This window comes from Homarus americanus, unplaced genomic scaffold, assembly GCF_018991925.1.
Source record: "Homarus americanus isolate GMGI-L3 unplaced genomic scaffold, GMGI_Hamer_2.0 scaffold40841, whole genome shotgun sequence".
NCBI lineage: Eukaryota > Metazoa > Arthropoda > Malacostraca > Decapoda > Nephropidae > Homarus > Homarus americanus.
Genome location: NW_024739413.1, coordinates 161,227 through 182,310, shown reverse-complemented (window position 1 = coordinate 182,310; position 21,084 = coordinate 161,227). Strand labels below are relative to the sequence as shown.

The 21,084-nt window shown below is 38.9% G+C and overlaps 4 protein-coding genes across 6 annotated transcripts; all 4 read left to right on the top strand.

The window, feature by feature from the left end:
* Positions 1-1,913: 1,913 nt before the first annotated feature.
* Positions 1,914-8,168, top strand: LOC121874740 (pupal cuticle protein Edg-84A-like). Of its 3 annotated transcripts, none has more exons than XM_042379021.1 (4): positions 1,914-1,976; positions 2,662-2,733; positions 2,870-3,007; positions 3,113-3,322. In XM_042379021.1, exons 1-4 carry the CDS (start codon positions 1,965-1,967, stop codon positions 3,239-3,241), a joined length of 351 nt encoding a protein of 116 aa, XP_042234955.1. In that variant the 5' UTR covers positions 1,914-1,964; the 3' UTR covers positions 3,242-3,322. The 3 variants fall into 3 exon arrangements, with proteins under 3 accessions (XP_042234955.1, XP_042234957.1, XP_042234956.1); XM_042379023.1 differs by lacking the exons at positions 2,662-2,733; positions 2,870-3,007; positions 3,113-3,322 and adding exons at positions 7,444-7,515; positions 7,708-7,845; positions 7,963-8,168 and having other exon boundaries at positions 1,920-1,976; XM_042379022.1 differs by lacking the exons at positions 1,914-1,976; positions 2,662-2,733; positions 2,870-3,007; positions 3,113-3,322 and adding exons at positions 6,700-6,735; positions 7,444-7,515; positions 7,708-7,845; positions 7,963-8,168.
* Positions 8,169-11,295: 3,127 nt separating this feature from the next.
* Positions 11,296-12,552, top strand: LOC121874738 (cuticle protein 8-like). Its single transcript, XM_042379016.1, has 4 exons — positions 11,296-11,338; positions 11,791-11,865; positions 12,119-12,256; positions 12,350-12,552. Exons 1-4 carry the CDS (start codon positions 11,327-11,329, stop codon positions 12,476-12,478), a joined length of 354 nt encoding a protein of 117 aa, XP_042234950.1. The 5' UTR covers positions 11,296-11,326; the 3' UTR covers positions 12,479-12,552.
* Positions 12,553-15,313: 2,761 nt separating this feature from the next.
* LOC121874743 (cuticle protein 21-like) lies at positions 15,314-16,302 on the top strand. The gene is made up of 4 exons (XM_042379025.1): positions 15,314-15,391; positions 15,671-15,742; positions 15,885-16,022; positions 16,116-16,302. The coding sequence occupies exons 1-4, from the start codon at positions 15,380-15,382 to the stop codon at positions 16,236-16,238; spliced, it is 345 nt and encodes a 114-aa protein (XP_042234959.1). The 5' UTR covers positions 15,314-15,379; the 3' UTR covers positions 16,239-16,302.
* A 3,449-nt stretch (positions 16,303-19,751) lies between these two features.
* On the top strand, positions 19,752-21,084 carry LOC121874741 (cuticle protein 21-like). The gene is made up of 4 exons (XM_042379024.1): positions 19,752-19,814; positions 20,391-20,462; positions 20,630-20,767; positions 20,861-21,084. Exons 1-4 carry the CDS (start codon positions 19,803-19,805, stop codon positions 20,981-20,983), a joined length of 345 nt encoding a protein of 114 aa, XP_042234958.1. The 5' UTR covers positions 19,752-19,802; the 3' UTR covers positions 20,984-21,084.

The window sequence follows — 21,084 nt, the reverse complement described above, 5'->3', positions numbered from 1 at the left end:
ATGGTTGGGACTGGGCTGTTCTTATAGCGATCAGTTCGTGCACGTATGGGCTGGATGCGGTTGTGGTGTCGAACAGCAATTACGTTTTCTATAAATAAACTCTACAAATATCCTTTTCACTGTACTTAATTGGTATTTGGAACGATAGGTCGACAGTCACTTCAAGTCCTCAATACCAATATTAATTGTTTTGTTTACTGATTCAACACATTGCTTTATTACGTTCGGGTGAAACAACCATATAAACACACCTTGATGAGGTAACAATTAACAAGGTCATTAGTTTTCTTATCAGTAAACGGATAATATTCTAAATGCTAAGAATTTAACAAGACTTGACAAAAATGACAAATAAATTTTTCCTGTAGACAAGGAAAATTTTAAAAACATGTAATTATATTTTAAATTTTCATACCCTCTTAAAAATTTAAGTCATAAGAATATCTGATAATTATACCTACAGCTCACGCATGTTCTGTCCCGTGTGAGGGGGTTATTAATTAAGGATGTCTGATATCCCCTCACGTAAATATTCCTAAGCTCCTTACAGACAGTCTCCCAGGATCTCGTCTGAGCTTCTTACACCTCAATAACCCTTCTGAAGGTCAGGTGGGAGTATAACAGCTTTTACGTCTACAGTCTTACGTCTTGTCCAAAGGAGGTGGTCCCTCAGGTGTGTAATGCTGTGTGGGTGTAGTCAAAGTCTGGTGGGTAGACTACTTTAACGTTGGGGAGACAACTTACCTCTGTTCTTACGTCTTATTATGGGTTTCGTCACACACACACACACACACACACAGTATTTAATATATCTAATATACTATCTAATGTACTATCTGTCTGCCTGTTCTGGGCAGCCGAAACAGCACAATCGTTTTTCATCAAACTTGGTGGAAAAATCGCAAAAAAATCGTAGTGGAACAAACCTGGTCCCATGTCGATGGTTTCTTTAGGAAGGCATTAATTAACCATTTTATTTACGATGGAAAACGATGCAAGTCTACGGACTTGGCGCACCCTAATTAACCATACAAGTCTACGTACTTGGCGCACCCTCATTCGCTGTATGCTAGCCAAGCACGAGCGTTCAAACTTTCACCGGGCACGAAGGGCCCGCGATCACTTGTAGTAATCCTAATGCTCCATCGGCGTACTTACAAATAGCCGTGTGTGTTGTGACGACCTATGGTGTAAAGGTCAGCATGCTCTTCTCGCAAGCGAGCAGACCCAGGTTCGATCCCCGGGCAGGGTGAAACTATGGGCAAGTTTCTTTACGTCATTTGACTCTGTCTACCCAGCAGTAATTGGGAACCTGGATGTTAATCGTTTTGCAGATCGTATTCCGGGGTAATGGTTAGCCAATGCAGTTGGCGAGCTGTCCGGTCTTCTCTGCCTATTCCTTGACACTGGGTCCTGCAGCTCGTTAACTTAGGGTGTGGTTGTTGTGTTGGCGACAGCTTCTACACCTTAAACAAATTTATGCCTAGGTGGCCTTTGGGCCGGCCATCCTGTTACACGAGGGGCAACCATTATGTGTGTGTGTGTGTGTGTGTGTGTGTGTGTGTGTGTGTGTGTGTGTGTGTGTGTGTTAGTAAATCACATTTTTCGTTTGATGAGAAATTAATGTTTGTCATAGAGCGGATAAAGGAGGTGTCGTTTCATTTAACATAGACTCTGGGTACTCTCTCTAAGAAGTGCATTGTGGTCTCTGGATTTTCCGGGGATTGTTGTCAAGATATTGGCATTATTTTCTTCCTTTCTTTGCATTCTATTTCATTTTTTGTGGGTGGGGGGCGGGGGGAGGGAATGTGTGATGGGGAACGGAGTGGTAAGAGGTGGGGGGGGGGCGTCAAGGTCAGCCATGATCGTCAACATCAACGAGTATATAAGCTGGACGACTCGCCACCACCGTCACTCATTCCACCTGCTCCTCCAGCCTGACATCCCTACACCCTCACACAACCATGTTATACAAGGTTAGTGTCACTTGTCGGAAAGGTCTACAACTAATCAACTGGATACGTTCATGTTGTTATTCGTCCGTCCGTCTGTCTGGTTGTAATGATTTTAGTAAAGCAAAGAAAATTTGGTTGAGGAAATTTCACTTAAACTTCATAAAAAAAAGTTTTATTAACATCGAAGAACTCTTAGCGTTGTTGATCTAGAAAAATAACAAGACAATGGTGTTCGGTGTGTGATGAAGTGTTCGGTAGCGACTTAAGTTTGGTTATTAATGAAGTCTAGAATCACAGTGACCACAACGTGATAATGATGGTCGTTCCTCTTGTTTGAGAACGGACTGCCCTTAGGCCACCAGAGAGTGAATTTGTTTAATGTCTATAAGTTGTCGCCAACACATCAACCACCCAGTGTACTGACCAGATGAATGTCCCGATGTTATGGTAAATCAGCCGACGTACTAGCCGCCAATGGAATAACACAGGGTCTAATTTAATGCTGCACAGACTGACGCTCTTGGCGCGAAGAAACTTGTCCATGGAATGGAACCCCGGACCACTTGCTTACGTCTCGGACATTATTACTGAAATCTCCATCACCATCCATAGTTACTCTCATTTACGAATACAATACTTCACGAATACACAAGTTGGTGATTACACCGAAAGTTAAGGACCCTGACTCATGAACCTTTTCCCTCAGGTGTGCTTGGTCCTGGTGGTGGCGGGCGTCGCCCTGGCTGAACCAGACGGCTACGGACCAGTCTACCAGTCGGTACGTTGTGTGTGTGTGTGTGTGTGTGTGTGTGTGTGTGTGTGTGTGTGTGTGTGTAATAATATTCCAAGTTATTGAATAGATTTTCAATGAAGTTACTTTCCTGTGTTCAGAAGCTACTACTCTCTCCTCGCAGGAGCCTCTCCCTTACTACTACGACTACAACGTATACGACGGCTACAAGGGAACGAATTTCGGTCAGCATGAGAAGTCCGACGGTAAAGCTGTGTACGGCTCCTACACCGTCGACCTCCCCGACGGTCGCAAACAAACGGTACGACCCACCTCCTCACACTGTTTACACTTGAAGACATGAACTGTCAAATATATCCAAACCAAAAACTAAATCTGTATCTTACTATACTATCGTTTCTCTCAGGTGGACTACACAGCTGACCACTACAAGGGCTACGTGGCCAAGGTCAGCTACTACGGCAAGGCTCAGCACCCTAAACAATACGGCCCAGCCATCACCTTCTTCAACCAATACGGCAACGGCTACCACTGACGTCCAGACCAACATATCCAGAAGACCTAATATTATATTTTTGTATGGTAAATGTGGAGCAAATAAACGATAACTTCCAAATACAAGTTATATTTCTGAGTGTCAGTGTTAAAGTCCTATAATGCATACGACTCTACAAGCCGTGTTCCTGTACACAGATGATAAACAACTACTAAAACGATCAGACACTCAAATGTATTCCTGTAACCAAATCCTCACCAGCTTGACGTGAAAAGGAAAGTGGCTAATAAAATTCCAGACAACAGTGGGAGATACAGTATGTGTATCCTACTTCAACTAGTGTGTGATATGTGGCGCCAGACCCACTTGACATGTGCTCTGGGATGACTCGTAATTTCCCTAGCGTAGTAGACAAACCCAATGTGAAAATAAGTTGCAATAGCAGATGATAAGTATGTGTACCTCTTCCATTCCATCACTCAGTAAAATAAATTATTTCTAACAGAACTATAATGTACTGGTTATTCAAGAAACAAGAAGACATCAAGAAACAAGAGGACATCATATTCCATAAAACAATGAGAATAAATTTACGTAAACTCAAGCGTCTCTCCATCTAGTGCCGAGATCGAACCCCATATATATATAATAATATAAACGGTAATAACCAGTAATAAAAAATATAACATCAAACTGTTTGATCATTGTGTTAGTCACTGTTCTCTGTGTCTGGTCACTCAATAGAAAACTCCCGTTCTTTTACACGTCAATTCTTTACATTCTTCCTCAGTCTTGATCGTTTTCCAGCACCACCAAAAACTTCCCGGACTTTCATTTCACCTCAACTGGAGTAATCGTTGACTGTACGGTGGAGACAACCTGGCTGTGGCTTTAACGAAGATATTATTATGTAGTTACAGGTATGCAAACGTAGGTAACATACTAAAATATGAAATTAAATCTCCTGTATTCCCATAGGTTTTATTTTCATCTCTGGAAATCTACGAGCCTAATGTACCTTGGACGACGTAGTTACTGAAACTCTCAAGAACGACTGACGAAAGTATATAAAATATTATGAAGTCGAAAATCATTCATGGTTTCTGTAAAGCTGAAATAACATTAGACCAAAATAGAAATAACTATTAACGTTAATCCGTATAAACAACTATACCAAACAAAATAAATTAAATCAAACATCATAATCTTAGCTAATGACTTACAGATGTTAAATTACGCAAACTGTTTATATTATGTTAAACACCACTCTCTTCTTTATCCATATGCAACTTACTGATTTACAAGAAGCATAGGCAATATCTTAAGGCTCAGTTTAACATATAATATGACCTAGAAATCAAAGGATTACCGACGTCCCCAACACACCTGGCCACGCACCCACTGGAGGACTGTGACCCTGGTGACCTTCAAGAGGTGGCATGCATAAGCTACCGTACAGAACTCCCCCATGCCCACTCTATGTATATGACCTTTAGAGAAACTAATGTGACCTTTAGAGTAACTCCGTAGGTTGTTTCTGGGCAGCTTCGACAAGGTAATAACTATCAGCGTGACGGACAGATGGAAGGACGGACAACCAAGATCTCATGAGCGATAAAAGTGAGGACTCATGCACAAAATAATGTCTATAATCGAAATTTTTAGCTTGGTTTATTTTAGTCATATGTTACTTTTGTCATCTTGGGAAGACATAAATCTAGACACAGTCCTTTTCTTCTATGGTGTTACTGGATGGGTGAGGTGTTACTTTAGTCCCCTGCTGACCTGCATTCATTATGTCTCGTTTCAGTCTTGTGTTCAAATTGATTTTGCATTTAGTGGAAATTTAATCAAGTTCGTTATTATTGACACACCTTTGTTCCATCAACGTCTGTAATTATGTTCGTCATAGTGCCAGATAATGAGTTAAATGTCAGTATGTCGGTAAACTGGAGGAGGAGGTAAGTTAGCGTCAGTGATCTTAAACCTATTTCTTTTCCAGTTACTGATTACAAAAGCCTCAAGAGTCTAATGTAAGGGGGCTTTTGTTTCAGTTGTGTCACCTTGGCTCACTTCTAAAAGTTACCAGTCAAGGAGGAGTGCATCAAGGTGACACCATTTCTCCCAAGCTTTTTTTACACAGTTCGAAAAGTTGAAGTTACTTTAGTCTAATAATGTTTAAATATCAGTGGTGTCTAAAGCAATGTCCTTATTTTTTTTATGTATGTTAAACGCATCAAGCCAGATATAACCATACACAATACCACAAAGACGAACTAGGAACTTTAATTGATTAAAAGAAAGTTGAGAGCATTTATTTTCAACAGGTATACAAATCCTCAGTCACTATAACGAAATACACCAAATTAAATACCGAATTGAATTTTGCCGCTGAGGGTTGGCGACTACGACCCTCCACTCCAACTGTATTCGAAGTGTCTTTACTAATCCCCCCTGGTATTGTATCTCTCCGGGTCTCGGCTTTTATTGTAATTTCACTCATCCATCTCAGTCTTAGAGAAGAGTCAGAAGATACTAGTATGTATACTTAACACTCATTCATACACTTGGATCAACAAATGTCTTGGTCTGAAGAGGGAATTACTTAACCAATCCTCACTTAATAATTTATGGAAGTGAATCATGACGCCTGCAACCCAAAATAGCAGGGAAATTCTACAACAATACTGAATAAAATCGGGGAAAAATATGTATGTTAGAGGCTGGAGCTGAACAAATTAACTTCTGTGATAAATATCGATATAAAAAAAAAACATTACATCCATCCATCTATCTATCTTTCGCTTTATCTGTTAGTTATTTCATGAGGCATTTAAATGAGTAAAGTGGCAAAGGACAGAGACCTTAAGAACACCACATCAACACTGGACCGCTGAGATCTTTCTGTTGCTCCTAAGAAACAGAGACTTACCAAGACGGCCAGGCTGAGCGAACACTGTACACAAGGTCAGGAAATTGAAGCGTGTTATTGGGGGAGGAAGAGTGAGGATAAAAGATTACTCGGGAGGTCTTTAACTAGCAGTGGGGAAACTGATTCTTGGTCTACTTTGTTTATGACTGATCAAAACATGTTAACGGTACACTGATGTAAAATTTGGTTAAAGTCTTACTAATGTGGGGAAATATTTTTTTTTATATTAGTGGGATGCTATTTAAGCTATCTTATACAAATAAACGAAATACTTACTATTATTACTATTATCATGTTCATATACCTGTCATAATAAATCACCTTTTACTTAATAATTTGTTTCTATATAAAGTCATCTATTATAAAACTGCATTTTTTCGGGTGGGTGGGTGTGAGGGGGCGGGTGTGAGGGGGCGGGTGTGAGGGGGTGGGGGTTATGAGGTGGATGTGAGGGAGAGTTTGGTGTCAGGGGCGTCAGGGTCAGCCATGATCGTCAACATCAGCGAGTATATAAGCTGGACGACTCGCCACCACCGTCACTCACTCCACCTGCTCCTCCAGCCTGACATCCCTACACCCTCACACAACCATGTTATACAAGGTTAGTCTCACTCATCTTATAAACACACAACCGACAAGAAAGCTTTGATACCTCACCAGTCATCTACACTTTTCTCTTATAAAAAATCTGGCTGGAATCAGAAAAAATATAATAATTTCTTTAAAGTCTTAAATATCTTAGAAACTGGTGTAAAAATATACAAGTGGCCAAGAAATTGTGTTAGTGGATAGTGTCAAGTGGTTAACCCGATCCAGCCAGGAGTGTAGTGAGGAGTCCATTGGGAGGGGACATCTTTCATCAAATACTCAATATAATAATAAAGACGACTACAATTACGTGTTAAATAAATCCTACAGGTAACACAAGCTTTTCACGATGTTTTCCTGCCTAAAAATCTAAATTCCTTTAACTAAGATAAAAAAATAAACTACTGGTATGAACTACTAAGTCGACGTGTTTTATAATAAATTGCCAAAAAACTATTCCTTTAAAAGGCTGAAAAGTTTTCATTGGTGTTAAGGCATCGTTTTTTAACTCGACTAATTTTTTGGGCCGTACGCTGAAAAACACTCTTAGTATTTTGGGATGATTAACTTAGGTAAAAACGTATTATACTTCCAGGCAAGGAGAAGTACCCAAAACTCCTAGTCGGTAAAAAACATGCAAATTCCTTCCAATAATTCACCAATGCCGCACCACACGGCCTCATTAACACTTTCAGACTCGCTAATGAACCTTCTCCCTCAGGTGTGCTTGGTCCTGGTGCTGCTGGGCGTTGCTCTGGCTGAACCCGACGGCTACGGACCAGTCTATAAGTCGGTACGGACGTTTTATTTGTATGTGAACGTTGAAAAAAGTGTACATTAATGTACATTGTTTTTTCAGTACCAGTCAGTGTGAATGTGTGTAACGTGTTTTTGTGCATGTCTGTGTGTGAGCTGAACAATTCTAAAAAAAGGATGCATACAGTTGTATACCTCTGCTTCAATATTGATGTATTTACCCTCGTAGGAACCTCTGCCTTACTACTACGACTACAATGTATACGACGGCTACAAGGGAACGAACTTCGGTCAGCATGAGAAATCCGACGGGAAAGCTGTGTACGGATCCTACACCGTGGACCTCCCCGACGGTCGCAAACAAACGGTACGGACCCACCTCCTCACACTGTTTACACTCGCAACCTTTTGTTTGTCACGAAAATCTATTTATTATTACAACATTTTAGCGTTGAATTTAAAAACTACGTCTCTCCTACCCCAGGTGGACTACACAGCTGACCACTACAAGGGCTACGTGGCCAAGGTCAGCTACCACGGCAAGGCTCAGCACCCTAAACACTACGGCCCAGCCATCACCTTCTTCAACCACTACGGCAACGGCTACCACTGAGGACGAGACCAACCTATACAGATGACCTGATATATTTTTGTATGGTAAATGTGGAACGAATAAACGATAACTGTGTAGTTGAGTGTTACCTCCACCCAGTGTCAAGTACACGTAGCTGGACGCCCCACATCCACACAATAGTGTTTATGTTGAGGATCCCATGATGAACGGATGTAAACACACCATGAAAAGTGTGTCAATTACACTGAGGGTAATTTATAAACACATTTTCGAATCTCATGACTAGGAATCACCGCCATTTTCCTGAATAACTTTTGTTCAGGAAGTATCAAAACTACTAGTGCCACCTTAAAAAAAATACACATATACTAGACAGACAAACCGACAGATAAAAATTTTCGTAAAAAAATACCAAATAATGAATTATCACTAATCAATGTTACTTTCATCACCCCTTGTTACGATCATTAATCACTGTTATGTTCAAAAAGTAACACCCACCAAGGAACAGTACAGTGTGCATGTGTTAGCGCCGGTAACTGCCGAGAAATTATTCGAGAAATGTGTTGAGGGTCTCCGAGGCGAGGCTTCTTGTTTGATTGGGTTGGTGTTGTTGCGGCTATAACAACAACAACAATAATGACAGTAATACTAGTAACAATACTAACAACAACAACCTATTTTTATGAATATATTAGTACCATGAGTACTAATACTACTACTACTACTACTACTACTACTAATAATAATAATAAACATGCATTAGACTAAGACACGGGTGGGGTACTGTACTACACAACCTCTCTTTAATACGGGGAAGTTTAAACCCAGTTGTTTGAAACCCATTAAACAACATTAGGTACTTGTAAAAGATGTTACTCAAAAATGCGTCAGTTCTTTTTCAGAGTGAGAAACAGAGGCAGGTCATAACACATTATACACATCCCAGAGCACAATTTAACAGATGTTTCGTCACAATTACCAACACAGAAAAATTTTTGCTAATTAAACTAGATTGCTCTTTATGTTCATAAAAAATGGTATCATAAATAAATATTTAATTAGGGACGGTTTTATTAAAATCCTGGCCATGGGCAAATCTCATTAGCCATCAGACATTACAATGAAGCCTTTGAACTAAACGAGCTTATTCGTAAAAGTAATATTTCTGTTTAGGTCAAACAGAAGGTCAGGGCAGATGCTTGCAGTAGCCGGGTCACATAACGGCGCAGGTCACAGTGTCTTTGACGTCAGTGACCCTCGTGGCCTGGACAGTAAAAGACCAGACAAACACTTTACAGGTTTTAGGTCTTCCATTGTCAACATGTCCTGCATTAATATTACGTTACGGGTTATAAAGGAAAAAATGGACGCTTTCAATTATCAACTTATTTTTTTGTATAACCTGTATAACTTATTGACGCAGGACACTTTCAACTGTCTATCTGTAGATTTGATGAAGAGATAATAATTATAAACGGGGAAAAATAGGACACTCTGAACTGCCAATTTGTCCTGCATTAAAAATAAAGTACAATAAGAGAAAGGACACGAATACAATTTCCTGTATCAAGACGGCATTAGCAGCCCCCCCCCTCAAGTGTGTGTGTGTGTGTGTGTGTGTGTCATCCTGCGTATTCCATCAACAGAAAACATTATCAAGTCTGTTATAACACTGTGAGCCAAACTTTCACTTCTGGTGTAAACCCGCATAACTACAACGTCCGCAAGTACATAGTATTTGATTTATATTTACCAAATATACTCTCCTAAAACAAACAATTCACACATATACCAATAAACAATACAATTTATCTTAAAATATATAAATTTGTATAGATAATAAACACTCCCCTAAATTATATTATAGTAAATGAATATAATACTCTTCTAAAAAGTATAAATATATTTACTCTTACTAAAAAATAAAAAACAAATTATAAAAAAAATATATAAAATATAAATCTGAAAAAATATTACACAAATCTAAAAATTATTTCATTAACATAAAGATAATTAACCCAATAATTGATAATATTAACTCGTTGACAGTTTATATTCCCATACTATTATTATACTCCAAAATCTACTGAACATACGAGCTCATTCAGGTAGAAGCAGGTGATTAGGTTATTGTGTGGAAATGTTCGGGTTAAATTAACTTTTATATACATTTATATTCATATTTGGATAAGGTACCAATTACAGTATACCGTCATTACAAGGGAATTACTGTACCTGTACTGTAATATTACCCGAGTTGTAATTATTTGGGAATTCCTGTGACTATTGTTATACCCAAACTTGTAATCATCTATTTCCAAATAAAGTTCTTGATTGGTATAATTACGTTACCGCTAGCGTTACCCTTCACCAGGTAATAGTGCTCAAGTAAAATATTGCGACTGTCTCCTGAGCAATAATAACTCTCGTTTGCAATAACAATAGATGCGGAAAGTTCAAACAAAATCTCCTTAACAATTAAACTTTTGCATTCATGGAAAAAACATTTTTAAAACTGCGACGGAATGAGAATTTCTGGTCATGAATTGAAAGTTTTCTATATCAATAGTAACGCCTCGGACACTTGTGTCAAATAACACGTGTTAATAATTTGTACACGTCTCAGCTGTTTGTTCAGTTTATGAGAGCATCACAGGACGAGTATATACAGCATAAAATAAGAAATATTTACCTACCGACAGTCAATGAATGTAGGTAAAAATAATATGTCTTAACTACAACTGTGTACTATGGAAGTATAACTGTACCAATTAAATACGTATGTGTACCAACGTAGTGAACATGTGTGCTGTACCAATGAATTATATTTGTACAACAATGAACTGCAACTGTGCACCAGAAAAATTGTAAAATGCCAAAATAACTTTTTTAATCAATCGATGTACAATTTTGTAAAATATCCCATCAATTTATTTAACTTCATCACCCAGAAAGGAACTGTACAACCCTGAAAATGCATGGTATGTGTTTAACTGTTTATAGCATCAGACTCGCTGAGAATGCATATAAAAACGCATTTAAAAAAAAAAATAATAATCTCAAAACTGTCATTCATAAATTAATCTTTGTACACGTGTGTGTGTGCCCTGAGTTTTGGGTCTGGATGAGGGAGGTGGGGGGGGAGGTGTCAGTCAACAGGTCAGGCAGTGTCAGGCAGTACGACGACTCACTGGTATATAAGTCATAAACTTCAGCCACCAACTCACTCACTCCTTCGCTCGACTGGTGTCAATATCTTAAACGCACCAAAATGTTTACTCAGGTCTGACCACCAAAAACAGTATATGATTTTTTCTGAATATCTTTGACAGTAAACGCCAAATGTCTCCAAAAATTTAATTTCAATTAACACCACAAATTTTAACTCTCAAAATAACAGTTTGCACAAATGACGGATTACATTCTTATCGCTTATATATTCTGTAGGTTTCAGATAATTTGATTGATGCTGAAGTATTTCATCGCTTCTCTCCGAAAGCTAAGTCGTTCAACGTGATCTCACATCTGTGTGGTTCAGTATAAGATCCGCTATCGAGAAGTATTTGGTTAAATGGATCCCAACCAAATTTAATATAATCATTACCATTGTGGTTAATTAGATCTGGGGGTTCCATTAGGCCCGAACCTTCATCCTAATGGTTAGCCAAGTTGGTTGAATTGGGGTCCAGACAGACTTGGCAAGTGGCTTATCGTAACACGTTCATCCGCCCTCAGATGCTGGTGGTTGTGATGGTGGTGGTTGGTGTCACCCTCGCTAACGCTGACGTCTACGAGCCAGTCTATTATCCGGTCAGTACACATATTAAAGTAATTAGCAAGACTGAATTTTATATGATTATAGATAAAAATTTACTTGCTTATATAACACTATAAAAACTAATCCACCCAACTACATACCTTACACAACAAAGACTAAACGTTCATGTAAAACTAATGTTCATATCATTGCATATCTCAGATTGATCATTAAATCAGAGAAAAAACTTCCCATCCAAACCTTAAACTTCACAATTATTCAACAGCTGTTCTTCTATCCCCTTAGGAGCCGCTGCCCTACTACTTCAACTACAACGTGTACGACGACTACAAGGGCGCTAACTACGGCCAGCAGGAGAAGTCCGACGGTAAAGCTGTGTACGGCTCCTACACCGTCGACCTCCCCGACGGTCGCAAACAAAGGGTACGGCCAACCTCCTTAAAACACATCTTGTTGAGTAAGTTCTACATCCACCACATAATTTATTATATGCTAAATATTTTCTCTTTCCCTCAGGTGGACTACACAGCTGACCACTACAAGGGCTACGTGGCCAAGGTCAGTTACTACGGCAAGGCTCAGCACCCTAAACACTACGGCCCAGCCATCACCTTCAAACACCAAGGCTACGGCTACGGCCACTGAGAACTTCACCCCACGCACTACACCTTTATAGTTATTTTTCTACAATATCGAAAATAAATAAAAAAATGAACATATTATGATCCTCATTTTTGGAAATAACCTGCGTAAGAAAATATGAATAGTGAGCAAAATTATGTAGCTAGAATATTTACAGACTAAAGTGGTACAGTAACACAGGGTTATAACGAGGCTGACGGTGTACGAAAACTAATAATAAGGAAAGTGAATAATGGTTCTTCAAGAATGTTAATGTGTATGTACAGAATATTTAAGAACAGGTAAAGCATAGAATGGTTTTGGGTATACGGGTGTAGTAGAATGTAGTAGAACTTATAAGAAGGCACACAAAAAGTATTGAAAATTTTCAGGGTGACTGGAACACCCTTTAACTTACACAGATTTACACAGCACTGCTACACTGTTCATATAAACAAACTCAAGATATCTGAAACTGACCACAACGAAGTGTAAATTCAGAGCCTCTTATCCAGTCCAAAACCACCTACAACTTAATCCTGAAACCCCTTATCCCTCTAAACCTTTCTTAAAATAAATATAAAACCCTTTACCCAACCCCAAACAACTGCAAGGACGAGGCTCCCCTATCCAACCCTAAAAAACCCTAACATACTCGATCAATTTCCTGGAATCCATTTTTTGTCAGGCATCTCTGACCAATTCTACCTGTATTGACAAACTGTCCATCTCCCTCTCTAACAGAACGATTCCTCTCAAAGGGGCGATGATAAAGATTTGACCACAAGGGCCAAGTTCCCCGTCGCCTCAGACTTAATAGACAGAAGCTCCCTAAAACAACGAGGGGAAATAGTAGTAATGAGTGTAAATTAATGTGGTCACCGCTGGAGACTGCCTTGTCATCGTTTTCTTTAGCACTAGCAAAACCCTGTGTGTTATTGTTGTGCGAACCGTTACCATGGCAACACTTTGTCAATATTGATGCTATTTGCACCAAAAGCGTATCATGGAAGGTTGAGACATGTCACATGTTTACTTTGGGAACACACACAGAGGACCGAAACAACACCGTGTCCAGGAGTTGAGGGGCGGGTACAAAAATAACAATAAATACAATAATACCATAAAAATATTACTGTCAGTATGTATATAAATAAAATATAGCACTCTTACAGTAACAATAATAATGATAACAATAATATTAACTGTAACAATCATACCAAGATCGAGACGAATATTTCCAGAACTCTGTCATCAAATTCTCGGGTCGGCTCAGAAGCGCATCTTTTTCCGGGTTTGTGTGACAAAAAGAATCAACTCGTTGAGGTGAAAGTTAATCTCAATTATCTGAATCTGATATTTCACTGAACATAAAACCGTCTACTGTAAGTCATCTTTTACTCCAGGTGTTAAGTTATTGTACTCAAGGTGTTAAGTTATCGTACACAAGGTGTTAAGTTATCGTACTCAAGAGGCTACGTCATCTTAATCAAAGGGTTTAAGTCGTCATAATCAACGTGAGTAACGATAGGTTTGTCTGCCCATACAACATGACCCCAGATTTTATCGTTCTACCTTGATTCCCCTTTCCTTCTTTCCTGTTCTCTCCTGCCTCTCTACCTCACTCTTAAAGAACTCCTTACAAGAAATTCTCCAATATACAGCATGATAAAGTGCTCAACCTTTACGTCAGCCAACACTTACGGTTACATCCAATCATAACGATATTAATTTCAGGGGTGTTTCGGTATTGGCCAGTAATAACGTTAATAAGGTCATCCGCTTCAGGTTTTGGACTCAAGAGAAAATTTTAACTGTGCCGAAGTTTCATTTAATTTCAATACATTACAACGTCTACCGATGGCAAATTTATTCAAAATACCAAAATGTGTATTGATATCTTTAAGAAATTCAAGCGAGCGAAAACAATAAATATCACGATATATATTGGTCACAGGCTGCCTTCAACAGTTATAGATAAGATTAAAATCATCATCTGCGAGAAATACTCCATCAGTTAAGTCAGGTAAGGCAGGTACTAAACAAATGACAATATGAAATTCATATATTAAAATCTATCCAACTAATTTTCTACTTTTCAAACACTTCACAAACGCCTTCTATTAACCCAACCATTGCCCAAAGACATGCTTGTGTTGTGCCAGTTTAATGAGGTCAAATTGTATGTTCACCTGTAACAATAAGTCCGTAATTCCTCTATATTTTGAGTGATCTGCACGAGTCTGTATCTATATATATAGCTGTTGATAAAATTATATTGACAGTTTGGGCAATATCTGGCATTAAATTGAGGGTAGTGCACACAAGGGAGACTGGTTCAGTAACATATGGAAACTCAGATTTATATTTGCTTTGAGTACTTTTTCATGTTGTATCACGTTGTTCTGACACAGTTTTAAATGAAGACCAACATTCACCAAACATATATACATCGATCACATTCACGACCTACCAATAAACGGCCAGATATTACCAACTGGTGACGGAATTTTGGCCTCGTCTATATATCACACTACGCCTGGTAAGGGATACAATGTTCACATCTGTATTTATCATTCTGCAGCAAGTTGAGAGATGAAACATGATATTTTTAGGGGGTTTGTGATCGCCAATCCCTAGTATACGAACAAAACATACACATTTTGCGAACGGTAAACAAAGCTTCGCCGGATTAGTATCTGTTGCCTTTATATGGCAGAAAAATAAAATGGTGGGAGAGGAAGGGGACCTATGCTAAATCGCTTTCGAATATCGGGGAAAGGAAGGCTGTGAGGGGGAGGGTTTTATGTCAGTCAGCAAGTCATGCAGCACCAGGGCTAACTGGTATATAAGCCATGAACTTCACGCACTCGCACATTCATTCCGACGCTCGACTCCTGTCAACAATAATTGATATACACTGCAATGCTCAGTCAGGTCTGACAACTATTAGTTATTTCTATCGATGTAGTTTGTGGAAACATTAAAACAGATCAAGTACAAAAGTTAAAAGTTTCCTGTCCCATCACTTACGGACTCTCAAAATATTTGTTTACTCATAAAAATTTAAATCTATATATTCTGAACACTAAATATCAAATAACATATATATATATATATATTGTAGTAAAAGTAATCCAGCTCAGATGGTTTCAACTGTCTTGCCATTTCCTTGTATTTCTGTACAAGATTTATTATCTCACATTCGCCCCGCAGGTGTTGGTGGTCCTGGTGGTGGTGGGCGTGACCCTGGCTGACCCTGATGTTTATGAACCAGTCTACAAACCGGTCAGTCTAAACATACAATCATTTCCATATCAGACATGTACAGTATGACTATCGTACCGACTTAGTGCATCGCTTGTAATAATTTTCGGAACTAATGGTTGATTTATATTTAATTTCAATTATTTTCTTTTTCCAATAAAAGGAGCCGCTGCCCTACTACTTCAACTACAACGTGTATGACGACTACAAGGGCACCAACTACGGCCAGCAGGAGAAGTCCGACGGTAAAGCTGTGTACGGCTCCTACACCGTTGACCTCCCCGACGGTCGCAAACAAAGGGTACGACCCACCTCCTCGCACTGTTTACATTCGTCAAAACAAGTCCCACACCCACAGTAGAATTTGTGTTATATATTTTTATCTTCCCTTCAGGTGGACTACACAGCTGACCACTACAAGGGCTACGTGGCCAAGGTCAGCTACTACGGCAAGGCTCAGCACCCTAAATACTACGGCCCAGCCATCACCTTCAAGCACCAAGGCTACGGCCACTGAGAACTACTACACCACAGACCCACTATATACAAAATATAGGCATTTTTTCTAATATAATAATAATAAATGATAATTAAACAATAACAAAAAATCTATCACTGTTTTTAAATAATAATCCTGCACATTCACACAAATACAGGTAAACACGAATTGAATTTTTTAGTGAATTCTGAACTATTTAATGTCAAGGAAAATGACCAAAAGAGTCTACACCTCCAACAGAACATTTGCATTGAGTTTTATAAGTAAATGTTCATGCGATCAACACGTAATTAATATATAACTATTATGGAGACAAATTTCACCTGATGATTAAATCCCCTACTGCTACCTGGTGGGAGGAGGAGTAGGTCAGGGGTAGAGTTTAATCACCAGATCAAATAAGCTGGTGTGCCTGATCGTCAGATGATCCATACATTGTTTATCTAAGAGAAGTTTATTTTTTTAATTTGACTCAATAGTTTGGGTGTTAATGTTTTATATTTAGTTGTAACAAAAAAACTGCCAACGCCCTCAAGTCAGTCTATGAATCAAAATCTCTTGAATATGTTTAAAATACCTCACCTCACTCACCGTATTTCAGAACTGTTGCTTAAATTGGTATAGTGGTAAAGGCTAGATCTAATAAAACTTGTCGTTGAACACACACACACACACACACACACACACACACACACACACACACACACACACACACACACACACACACACACACACACACACACACACACACACACACACACACACACACACACACACACACACACACACACACACACACACTATGCTACTAAATCTGTTCCGGCAATGCAAAATAAATTTAATGGTGACTTACTGACACCAAAATTCACTTCAATCTTTCACCAGGTGAGTTAAAACAGGTGTAGAGCTACGACTGACGGCTGGTCATGACATTAATGATCAAATTTTAATACATCATGAATATCTACAATAATTTTATCCACTATTTATGTATGAACTTTCTGTATGAGTCCATCGGTTGTTGCTGGGCTGCTTATATAGTGTTTACTAGTGTGACAAAGACGAACATATACACATCCAAGAAATACAATGACCCGTTATCCAGCGCGTGAGTAAATAAATACAAACACAGACCCGACACAGGTGCGTGATGAGACGAAAAACTTTTAATGTTTCAACAATTACGAAAATGTTATAAATGTTAATTGGTGTTTATGCCAAAACATTTATGGCCAGATGTTTAAATTAATAACCATATAATGCAATTGTAAAATACTGTTTGACATGAAATTTTTTTTTTACTGAATATGACACGTTTGTATATGTGTCGTCCTAAATGTTTCTCGTCATAAAATAATTATAATATAGACACTCAAGAGGCTACTTCATCATGTAACCGTCCAAGACATTTAGTAAACCAATACAAGTTAGATAATGGGAGATTTGATTATACACCTAAGGAGAAGAGAAGGTTAAGTAATCAAAAATATAATAGTGATACATAATTTTGTAAAGAAACGATGATAGAATAAAAAAAAAAATCACATGACAAACTCCTTCATATGTTATTTCCCACGTGTAACATACATAATGGCCTGGGTCATATTAACTGGCACTAAAACCAACAACAATTTACCTAACTTTATCTTATTTCCGAAACTCTTACTGACTTGTTAAATATATATGATCAATTAATTTCCATCTGCCTGTTCACTTGCAAGCACAGCATGATCTTATTACTACGACAACCTACCCACTAATATATTCATGTATTCTCCGTGACCTACTCCAGGTGAATCGAATTTACAAACTCAATTCATGCCTGACTTACTGTATTATGTGTATTATGTTCACGTAAAAGACGACCCGGGCCAGATATCCTAAATGCTCCCTAATGCCGTGGTCAAGGGTCATAGGAGAGCTCTTAAGGCGGTCAATGTCTGCAAAATTAGGGAGTTGGTAAAGGACACGAGGTACAAGGACGCGAGGTACAAGGACGCGAGGTACAAGGACGCGAGGTACAAGGACACGAGGTACAAGGACACGAGGTACAAGGACACGAGGTACAAGAACACGACAGACAAGGACACGAAGACACTTATGATTCCAGGCTTTCCGGGAACGAGTCTACTTACCTCTGCTCTTATCTTTGTATGTCTAACTTATTAAATCATCCAACTGACTGATTATGACCTTAAACCAGCCATCTCTAACAGCCCCAGCTACTACCTGCCACTGTCCCTCCTCATCAGCCTAGGTAATTCCCCGTACCTACTACTTCCTCTCCGAACTAACCCCAGACACTTCCTACCCTTCCCCTCTTCACCAGTTTCCCCCACTCTCATCAGCCATTTCCCCTCCTAACCAGTTCCCCCCCCCATCCCACTAGCCACTTCCCCTCCTCACTACTTCCCCCCTCCTCACCCGGAAAACCACAGCCGGCCAACAAAACATGAAACATTTACAAATATATAAAAACATGTTAGTTGTCTTGTATAAACAATAAGATTTTTTGAACAGTGCTTAACGACCCTGGCAGCTGCATTATATAAATATTTTATCACAAAAACAACAGTGAATTATGCGTATCTAGCCCGGCGTCAGCGAGGCTTAAAGAACACGGAGCACAAATTCCACGAGTATTGTTTTCCTTAAGAGTAAAATTTATTGTTTTACGACATGTACAATAGCGCTTTTCTACACGGCTGCAGTTTATAATGACAGCGTGTATATATATATATATATATATATATATATATATATATATATATATATATATATATATATATATATATATATATATATATATATCAACAAGGTTACTACACACACACGAGCTCATTTCTATCCACCGCCTTCAATAATCAAGAAAGATAACTAATGAGGACCGATCTCACCTTAAAAATTAGGATTAGACTCCAGTCATCATTACCTGGCTAAATGACTGATTGCGTGACTAATGATGACTAATAGTGAAAAATATATATATATAATATAGAATTTAACCGAAATATACCTGTAGTCTATGCACTTTGTGTACAGGCACTGTCTATGTATACTGTATACCTGCATCGTCTATATACACATTGAACCAAGGTGATCTTATATGGTTATTTCAACAAATATCAACCTGCCTTTCTATTTCAATGAATCATTCTATCTACCTATAACAACACTATCTATCTATCTAAAGTGTAGAAACCAACACTTCGAAACTGTGCTTCAATAGTCCGTCTGCTTGAGCATCTAAACACCTTTAAACAACTGGATTTCAGATAATAAACATGTTATGATATAAATACAGATAGACATTCCACCAGTAACACTGTAGTACTCAGATGAACAAGGTAAAAAGGCTTAGGTAATTTGCACCTGGTGACGGGAGTCGTAAAGTTGGTACCAGGTGTGGAGTCGGACGGTCTGGTAATACTGAAGAATGAATTTAATCTGTGAAATGATGTAATGTGACACGTGAGCAGAGGGAGACATTCACGCCGACGACCTGTGTGTATATAAAGAGGTGGTTGGTGGGGGAGGTAGACACTCACACTGCTCACCACATCATCATCACAACTCCCAAAAATGTTTTACAAAGTTAGTATAACAAACTGGTTGGGAATATATAAGTTTTAAGTGGTATTTAGAAGACGATGCCATGGTGAAAATACAGTGATAACGTGTTTGTAACTTACATTTACAAGAGGCACTTGTGTACCAAAGCATATACAGTGTGCCAACATAGAGAAACTTAAATGTTGGAGTTGTATTTACCGCATCATTAAGAAAGGCAATTGTGTTTAAAACCTGAACGTCCATAAAACTAATACACTTTCACCGCCCCCCCCCTCTCCCCTAAAAAAAGGAAAGCACGTTTAAAGCAAAAGTAATTCCTAAAAAAAATCACCAAAAAGAACTCGACTATTTACGATTTCATGATCAGAAAAAGTGAAGAAAAAAATCTACAGTATCTACAGTGATTACTAACTTAATCTTTTGTTTTAATGTTTCCCGGAAGAGGTGTTACGCTCGGTACACAGCCTCAACTTTTACTCAAGCGAAAACAGTCCGGGATGACTAAAAAAAAAAAAGACCTGACTACCAAGAGATAATAACATTCACTTGATGTCGTATAAATCAGTTAATAAACATATCAAACGACTCTGCCCGCAGGTGTTGGTGGCCGTGCTGGTGGTGAGCGTGACCCTGGCTGACCCTGACGTCTACGAACCAGTCTACAAACCGGTTAGTGTACACTTGACCCCTACCCACTGGATTTTACATATGCTTACGTCTAAAATGAATTTATCCACTACAGTATAACACATATGTAGCTTGACGTGCCTATGTCCTATTTCATAAGATTCGTTTGCTTTGTATCAAACGACACCCTCTTATTCCTGCATCCACAGGAGCCGCTGCCCTACTACTTCAACTACAATGTGTACGACGACTACAAGGGCGCCAACTACGGCCAGCAGGAGAAGTCCGATGGTAAAGCTGTGTACGGCTCCTACACCGTCGACCTCCCCGACGGTCGCAAACAAAGGGTACGACCCACCTCCTCGCACTGTTTACATTCATCAAAACAAGTCCCACACCCACAGTAGAATTTGTGTTATATATTTTTATCTTCCCTTCAGGTGGACTACACAGCTGACCACTACAAGGGCTACGTGGCCAAGGTCAGCTACTACGGCAAGGCTCAGCACCCTAAATACTACGGCCCAGCCATCACCTTCAAGCACCAAGGCTACGGCCACTGAGAACCACTTCACCACACCATTATAACTTCACACACACTATACAGCCGTGCCACGTTAATGTTTTTAAAAGCTCTATGTTTTAAATAAATATATTTTCCGAA